The 8,242-nt window shown below is 56.8% G+C and overlaps 1 protein-coding gene across 2 annotated transcripts; it reads right to left on the bottom strand.

Moving 5' to 3' along the window:
• Positions 1–7,211, bottom strand: ZBTB9 (zinc finger and BTB domain containing 9). Of its 2 annotated transcripts, none has more exons than XM_079967062.1 (2): positions 7,159–7,211; positions 1–5,579 (listed from the first exon to the last, which is right to left on the bottom strand). In XM_079967062.1, the coding sequence occupies exon 2, from the start codon at positions 5,554–5,556 to the stop codon at positions 4,225–4,227; it is 1,332 nt and encodes a 443-aa protein (XP_079823188.1). In that variant the 5' UTR covers positions 5,557–5,579; positions 7,159–7,211; the 3' UTR covers positions 1–4,224. The 2 variants fall into 2 exon arrangements, with proteins under 2 accessions (XP_079823188.1, XP_079823187.1); XM_079967061.1 differs by lacking the exon at positions 7,159–7,211 and adding an exon at positions 6,846–7,011.
• Between the last annotated feature and the right edge of the window lie 1,031 nt (positions 7,212–8,242).

Raw genomic sequence — 8,242 nt, 5'->3', positions numbered from 1 at the left:
GTCTTTGGAGGTTTTTAATTTCTCTCTTTTTTTCACTCATTACAATTTTATGTTTGGGTTTTGTGTTCTTACATTGCTGTAAACCACTTTAGGATAAAGCGGCATATAAATATTTTTATAAACCAATAAAGGATTGTCAGACAATGCGACTGGAAGCGTGTTTATTTGCTCCAAGCGAGATCTGCCATGAAGACCCCCCCCCCACAGGATGGGCTTGCTCCTCGTGGGCCTCTGGGATACCTGACCCACCCCACCGCCTCTGGCCATTCCACAGCTACTGACTCTTTGTCATTTTGCTCCCCCACTTTCATTAAAATACCGGGTCCGTCTCCCCCAGCATTTGCTTCTCATTGCTTTGGTTCTGCTGCTGATGGCACTGGATGTTCTAGCAGGCAGTGAGAGAAGCAATACGCGATGCAGAAAGGTATCTAGCTGAAACACAGAAAACCAGTTTTAGCACCAGAACTGAGTGCACCCTCATCTTATTTTATTTTAAATAAATCTGCATGCCCTGGGCAGCTTCCGCCTCCTGCAGACTTCCAAAAAACCTTTCTCCTTTTTTGACATCTATGCTGCTCCTGCTCAGAACGGAGAGGTTGAAGAAACAGCAGGGCCCTGAATTTCTCCACCTGCCATAAACCCCCCACCATGGAAGAATTAAGTCTTATCAGGCTTTTCCTGTACTGTCCAGCCATATCTAAAGGTAAAGGGACCTCTGACCGTTAGGTCCAGTCGCGGACAACTCTGGGGTTGCAGCGCTCATCTCGCTTTACTGGCTGAGGGAGCCGGCGTACAGCTTCCAGATCATGTGGCCAGCATGACTAAGCCGCTTCTGGCAAACCAGAGCAGCGCACGGAAACGCCGTCTGCCTTCCCGCCAGAGCGGTACCTATTTATCTACTTGCACTTTGATGTGCAGCTGCTAGGTTGGCAGGAGCTGGGAACTCACCCCATTGCAGGGATTCAAACCGCCGACCTTCTGATCGGCAAGTCCTAGGCTCTGTGGTTTAGACCACAGTGCCACCCGCGTCCCACACCAGCCATACCTAGGCCGCCATAAAAAGCTAGGTCGCAGGGGGGCGACATAGGAGATCCCAAATAAACAGCAAGAAGAGCTTTCTGACTGTGGAAGCGATTCCTTGGGAAGGAGGTGAGTTCTCATGGAATCGGAGAGTTGTAAAGGACTCCCAAGGGTCATCCAGGCCAACGCCCTGCAATGAAAGCCCAGGTACCTGGGGGTGGGGTTTGCAACCAACACGAAGACCCACACTTTCGCTGCCACCTCCATGGAACAATGGCGGCCAGAAGCCAGGGCTCCTTGGCACCATTCAAGGTGTTGCTTTTGCCCTGCTTTTAGAATCACGGAGCTGGAAGGGACTCCAAGGGTCATCTAGTCCAACCGCCTGCAAGGCAAAAAGCCTCTCCAGGGGAGGCGCCTTCCTCAACTGTGTCTGCCTTTGGATGGTGAAAGTGAGCCGCCCCCAGCAAGAGAAGCCCTCCAGGGACAGAGGCGGCCAGGGAGCAGTAAAGGGGCGACTGGCTTCATCTGCCTGTATTTCCCTCTAGAACCTGCCGGCGACATCTGAAAAGGCTGAATGCCGGAAGATACAGGGCAGATGTGTGTAAACCATGGGACTGGCTCCCACAAGAGACACGAATTAGGCAAATTAACGGAAGATCGGGGCCACCCCCCCCAATGGCTCATTTCTCCGTCTGTGGCCAGGAGCTCTGGGTCTGAAGGGAGAGGGTTGCAGCAGTCTGGCGCTGCTCTGGGGCTCCTTCCCTTTGGGGCACGTGCTTCGCCGCAATGCGAGCAGGATGCTGACCCAGAAGAGCCACTGGCCTGATCCGGCTGCAGGGGTCCTCTGTGCCTCTGAAGCTTTGGCATTTCTCAAAAAGACGGCCCCTGCTGGAAGGGGCTCCTTCGTGATTGTTGCGTTATATTGTTGGGAATCTTCTCCTTGGGTTTGAACCTCATTTCGTGGGAGAGGGTCCTCTCCCGTGGTTTTTGTGTCCTTGTATTTTTCACTTTGGCCACCTCATGAGAAGAGAAGACTCCCTGGAGAAGACCCTGATGTTGGGAAAGATGGAGGGCACAAGGAGAAGGGGGCGACAGAGGACGAGATGGTTGGATAGTGTTTTCGAGGTTACCAGCATGAGTCTGACCAAGCTGCGGGGGGCAGTGGAGGACAGGAGTGCCTGGCGTTCTCTGGTCCATGGGGTCACGAAGAGTCGGACACGACTAAACGACTAAACAACAACAACAACATTTTTCACTTCTCTCTCTCTCTCTCTCTCTCTCTCCTGTCCTGCCTCTTCCTGCCCCGTCTCCAGGATCTCTCCTCCCTACCAATCTCCACTCCACAACTTTAATAGCAAAAACAGCTTTGGGGCTGCCTGTGCAGGGAAGTTTTCAACTTGTGATGTTTGGTTCTGCTTTCATCTCTCTTGGAAGCTGCCCAGAGTGGATGGGGCAACCCAGCCAGATGGGCGGGGTATACAGAATAAAATAATAAGCATAGTTAGTATTATTTCTACATCCAGTCTCAGTTTCCCCCTCTGCAGTTCTGGGAAGCTTTGGAAGTTAGCATAGTATCACAGAGTCAGAAGGGACCATCAGGGTCACGCAGCCCAGCCCAGCCCAAGAATCCTTTTTTGACCAACATGGGACTCGAACCCATGATCCCGAGAGCAAGAATCTCGTGCTCCACTGACTGAGTTATCCCAGCTTATGAACATGGGGGGGGGGATGAGAAACCACCCTAGACAAAGTCAAGGCCATTGGGTCTGGTGAACCCAGGGCTGCTGACACTAGCTGGCAGCAGCTCTGCTGGATTTTGGACCTGGGAGCAGGAGATGCTGGGGACTGAGCGTCTGCTGCCACACTATGGTCCTGCGGTTCCCACTGAGAGGGCACCTCCCCTTCCTGTCCCTCTGCACACAGCTGTGGGGCCTGTGGGGCACCTGCAGCCTGCCGGCTCTTCTGGGGAAAGGGCCCTGGAGACCCCCTGAAATGTTGTGATTCCCTGGCTGCCTGCTGCCCTCCCTGCAGACCCAAGTGCCAGACCCCTGGGCCGGCAGCAGGAGGGCCAGGAGGAACCCGAGGGGCTCCTCTTCTCACCACCAAGCCCTTCCCCAGCCAAACCACTCCTGCCCAGGTCCTCTCAGAAGCAGCTTCCAGAAAGGCTAGGCAGCTCATTATTACGTGGGGAAATCCAAGGACCAGGTTGGACAAGCCTCTTCTAGTCCAGCCCTCTGAAATGCAGGAATCAAAAACAGCACAGGGAGCTCTGGCCAGAGTCCGGGGGGGGGGGGGGGGAGACCACGTCAGGCTGTGGAAAGGGGGGAGTAGTGTCACGCAACCGCCACTGGCACAGCCCCCCAGTCCCGCCCCACCAACTGAGGGCAGAACAGCGGGGGGGGGGGTGTTGCAGCCAGGGCCCCCAGGAATCTGCGACAGATGCGCTTTGGGGCACAGCGAGGTGGGGTCACAGGGCCGTGGTGCAGGCCGACAACCAAAATGGATGTGACGGAGGAAGAGGAAGAGCAGGGCGAGGCCACAATGGAGCCTCCACGTCCAGAGCCAGTCCACCGGAAGACCAGGGAGGGCAGCAGCCGGGGAGGCCTCTCTCGGCCCCCCATCTCCCCCCTGGAGCCGTTGGAGGGGCTGAACGAGAGCAGCCTTCCACGTCCTCATCCAGCAGCCAGTTTGTGTCAATGGTGAGATTTTAATGTCGATTTTTATATTGTGCATTGAATTGGGTTTTAAATGGTGTCCAGACAGAGGCAGAGAAGTGGGGGATGCACAGACGCCACCTGGGGGCAGCAGAGACTCCCCCCCCCCCAAAGACGGTGGAGCAGGAAGAGCAGGCCTGTACGAGGCCCCACAGCTTACATGCCTGGGGGGGGGGGGGGAGCAGCCAGGTGCCAGTTGACTGTCCAGGAAGGGGAGAGCCCTCTTGACGGAGCCCCCCCTCCCCAGCACCTGGGGCTTAGCCCTTCGCTCCCTGCCTTTCATGCCAGCCTGATCCCCAAAGTGGTGGGGCTGGCGAAGGGGGGTCTTTGGGCATGTCCATGACATCGCCCCCCAGCACAGGGTGAGGTGCCCTGCCCACCACACGTACTCTGGCCCCCTGACCCCCAAACCCGCCTCTGTGCCCCCAAGAGGGTCCACAGGGATTCCCATCCCTCCATCCATCTCTGGGTGGGCCTGTCCCCCCTGCTTCTACTTGTAGGTCCAGCAAGCAGTGGCCCATCCCTGTCCCTTGCAGATCTCCTTGTGCTTGAGGAAGCAGCTCTGGACGCGGAACTTGCGCCCGCAGTCCTCGCAGGCGTACAGGTTGCCGTCGTGCGTCTTCATGTGCTCGGTCAGGTGGTGCTTGAGCTTGAACTTCTTGTTGCAGACGGAGCAGCCAAAGGGGCGCAGGCTGAAGGTCAGCATGATGTGGCGGTCCCGCTTCGGCTTGACCGCAAAGCGCTTCCCGCACAGGCAGCCAAACTTCTTGCCGTCGGGCGCAGACATCAGCTTGACGGGCGCGTGAACCACCTGCCCGTGCACGGCGTGCGCCAGGATCTCATTGCCGTGGAGGTCCACAGGCTTCCACGAGCTCTCGGGGAAGGCCACCGAGTCCGCCTTTGCTGAGAAGCCGCCACCGGGGCCGCTGGACGAGGATGCCGCCGGGGCGCCAGGGAGCAGGTAGCTGACCTCGCCACTCTCCTGGATCTCGGCCGGGCACAGCCCTGGCACGCCGAGCGGCCTGCCCAGAGACTTGAAGAAGCCAGCCTCCGACAGGCACGAGCTGCTGCCGGTCCCGCCCAGCACCGAGGCCGAGGTGGCCGCCTCCTCGGCGTCAAAGCGCTCCTGCTTGATGTAGAAGACCTTGGGGGCCTCGTGCGCCGAGGCAAAGGGTGGCTCCTTGGCTCGGCTCTCCTCGGCCTTCGCCGGCCCGTCGGTGGAGCCGCTGCAGATCTGCGCCTGGTGCTCCTCCTCCTCCTCGTCCTCGTCCTCCTCCTCGTCAGGTGGCACGCGGATCTTCAGGACCTCGCCGTCGGGGCAGGTGCGCCGCCGCCGCCCAGGAGCCTCGGCTTCGGCCTCGTCCCTGGAGCCAAAGTAGTTGCTGCTGCTGGGCGACTGGCTCTCGCTGGCGCGGCTGGACCAAGGCCGGCAGGCGCCGCCCTCCAGCTCCTTGAGGATGCCCGAGCACTGGTCCACCACCTGCCACATCTGGAGCCCACTGGCCACCAGGAGGTGGCTGGGCAGGGCCTCCAGGAGCAGCTTGAGGCGCCCCGAGTAGATGAGCTGCAGGAGGTTCTCGAAGGCGTCCGGCTCGATGACGCCGGGCAGCACGATGCAGTTGGTGTCGTGCAGGAGCAGCTTGTCGTGGAAGTAGGGCGAGGAGGCGGCCAGGACGCTCTTGTGTGCCTGGAAGACGCGGCCCTGTACGTGGATGGTGATGTCGCAGAACTTGCCCTCCAGGCGGTGTTTGTTGAGCGACTCCAGCAGGACGGCGGCGTAGTGAGGGAACTCAATCTGCACGCTGCGCGTCTCGGGCTCCATGGCCACGGGGGAAACGGGCGCAGCTGCAAGGAGGAGAGAGAGGGTGAGGGGCCAACGGGGGAGGAGAGGGCACAGGGGACTCCACAGAGGGGAAAGGGAGCCCAAGGGTCATCTAGCCCAACCCCCTGAAATGCAGGAATCTTTTGTCCAATCTGCAACCTAGAGATTAGGGGCCACAAGAGGCTTGCTTTATGAACTGTATTGCAGGGGACTGGGTTCCTTTCCAAACCTTTCTGTCTCCTCTGCCTTGTCTCAGAAGCCTGGGCAGCCGCCCACCAGGGATTCCTAATGATACAAGGTGTTGGGATAAAAAACCATAAAACAACATTGTGATGCCCCCATTTGGGAACGCTCCCTTCTTTAGGTGGCCACAGACAGCCACAAGTTTGGCCAGGAGTTCCCTGTTTGACAGAAATCATATTTCTCTTTCAGAGGCTTCTGGCTGGACAAATTTTGGAGCCTCTTTGAGTCTGTTCATTTTCTAGTGCTGATTTGTGGGTTCATTTGTCTGTTTTACAGCACTGTTGCTGATATTTCACAGTGCTCCTAATTGTGTTTTGTGATTTGCAACAATGTGCTTTGTTTATTTCTGTTAAAGTAAGCTGCTTTGAGCTTTCAATAAACAAAAAAATGGCATGTACGCACATTCAATAATTTACACAGAGAGAGGACTTGGTAGGGACCTCGAGGGTCATCTTTTAAAATATTTTACTGCAAGCCGCCCAGAGTGGCTGGGGCAACCATGTCAGATGGGAGGCACATAAGTAATAAAATTGTTATTATCTTGTCCAGCCCCCTAGATAAACTTCAGGGTCCCTTCCGACCCTACATTTCTACGCTCCTCTGCTGCTGCTGCTGCTGCTGCCTGGCCTCAGGTGAAGCTCCACGATCTCTCCAGCCACTGAAGCAGGAAGGGGCAGGAGCAGAACCAGCCAGACTGAGTCCAGAATAGAATAAGGGGAGGGGTCTTCTTTTGCTGTTTACTTATTTACTTGTTTTCATCTTGCATATTATTATGTGAAACACCCTGAGATCTTAATGTATTTATTTTAATTCAGGAGTGTACGCACGACAATGGAGGCGTTCCACAACCGAGGTTCCACTGTAATAATATTAATAATAAAAGGACCTTGCCCATCAGAGACGGAGGCGCCTTTGGGACTGTTGTCTCTGTTCGCGGAGTCTTTGCTTCTCTCTTCTCGCCCCACATTTCAAGGGGAATCTCTGCGACTTAATGTGCCTATATGCTGCCCCCCTTCTTTCTTTGCATTTCCACTATTTACTGTTACCGTGAAATTGGGCAGCGCATAGACCTTCAGCCAGCAGGCGACTTGGGAGCCAATTATGCGAGTTCATATCTGCGCAGGTGGGGGACAGTCTCCCCCCCCACATAGTCCTCCTTCCAGTCCGGAGGGGGCCATTCTCTTTATTGATTGGCTGCGCCCTCCGGAGCGCCCTCGGCTCAGCGGCTGGCACTCTGCGCGTGCTCAGGGGCGCCCTCGCTCCTGCCCCTCCCCCTGGGAGGATGACGCGGCGCGCCAAGGGGCGGGGCCAGAGGCTCCCGGGGTCCTCCCCCCCTCCGCCTCCCCGCCGCCGCCTCACCTCGCCCGCCGCCGCCTCTTCCCTTCCTTCCGCCTTCCTTCCTTCCTTCCGCCCGACGGAAGCGGCTGAGCCGGAGAGAGAGGCGCTCCGCCCTCGGGCCTCCTCCGCGCCCAATCGGAAGCTGCGAGGCCGCTGGCTCGGATTGGCGCCCGGCTCGGACGCCCCGCCCCCTCCGGGCAGTTTAGCCAACCGGGGAGGTGGTCGAGTCCCGCCCCTTGTACTGTCGGCCCGCCTCTCCCGTCAGCCGGAAGAACAGGACCCGGATGCGGATCTGAACTCTGATTGGCTGCGCTCTTCGACTTAGGCGGGAGCTGCTTTGATGAGTTTGTCCTTCAATTAGGCAAACAAGCAGCGCAGAGGCGGGACCGGGAGAAGCGCTGCGCCTTCCCATTGGACGCGGCGGCCCTTCCTGGTCGCCTGCGCAGCCTTCTAGTCCTCAGCGAGAGCGAAGGAGGTTGGCTGCGGAGAGAGGGGGGGCTCCCGGAGCGAGTCAAAGCACATCGAAAGGAGATTAGGACTCTTAGGACTATTTACTAGTAGTTGTGGTGTTTATTACATCTCTAGACCCCCCTCATCCAAACATCACAGGGGCGATTTGAAAGCAAAAGGAAAACACAAAAGCTTTGTAAAGGTAAAGGGACCCCTGACCATTTGGTCCAGTCGTGGCTGACTCTGGGGTGTTAACGGACAAATCCGAGGGCTCCCTTGGACAAAAACAAAGACACCAACCAGGATTACTTGGAGCAAATCAGCAGCCTGTAGGCTTGGCCTTTATTGATCTGTTGCAACAGGGTGTTCCCCTCACTTGCAGGGGAGAGGAGGGACCCAGAAAAATGGTGTGCAAGGCCTTATAAAAACTTTTGAAATTGCCACCCTGTTGATCAAGACCACCCCCCAGAAACATCATACATGCATCACAGAAGGGGTGTAACCCAAGACCACCCCTCAGATACATCACACCTACATCACAGAAAAGGCGGTCCAAAATAGAAATTTTAATACTGTTTTTCTCCTTTTTTTGTTTATCTCCTGGCTGGCAGGTTACTTGATTGGATTGCCTGGGTAGCCTGGTCAGTCTTTTGTA

This window comes from Podarcis cretensis, assembly GCF_951804945.1.
Source record: "Podarcis cretensis genome assembly, chromosome: 2".
NCBI lineage: Eukaryota > Metazoa > Chordata > Lepidosauria > Squamata > Lacertidae > Podarcis > Podarcis cretensis.
The sequence above is the reverse complement of the archived record's forward strand: the minus strand, read 5'-3'. Positions and strand labels throughout refer to the sequence as shown.